The following is a 207-nucleotide window of genomic DNA, read 5'->3' on the forward strand; positions in this document are numbered from 1 at the left end:
GGCTGGCAGCTCCCCCGTGACTGGAGAATGGGTTCAACTGAGAGGGGAAACTGAGGCACGGGGTGCCCCCACTCACCTTCCACTTGGCCCGGGCAAAGTTCTTCTCGATCTGGGCGCAGACGCCATCCTTGATGTTCTTGTCGGAGGCAGCATTGCCGGAGATCCTGGGAAGGTGGGGAGGGGGGAGCATCCCTGCACGCCTGGCCC

General features: G+C 63.8%; 1 protein-coding gene across 1 annotated transcript in view; it reads right to left on the minus strand.

The window, feature by feature from the left end:
- Window positions 1-76: 76 nt before the first annotated feature.
- CAMKV (CaM kinase-like vesicle-associated) overlaps window positions 77-207 on the minus strand; it is a gene marked incomplete at both ends in the record, with an annotated part of 2930 nt that continues 2799 nt past the window's right edge. Inside the window, one exon of the mRNA XM_010146178.1 lies at window positions 77-200. Within this exon, the coding sequence (XP_010144480.1) occupies window positions 77-200 (124 nt within the window). The remainder of the gene's footprint in view (window positions 201-207) is intronic.

This window comes from Buceros rhinoceros, unplaced genomic scaffold, assembly GCF_000710305.1.
Source record: "Buceros rhinoceros silvestris isolate BGI_N320 unplaced genomic scaffold, ASM71030v1 scaffold13122, whole genome shotgun sequence".
In the NCBI taxonomy this organism is placed as follows: domain Eukaryota; kingdom Metazoa; phylum Chordata; class Aves; order Bucerotiformes; family Bucerotidae; genus Buceros; species Buceros rhinoceros.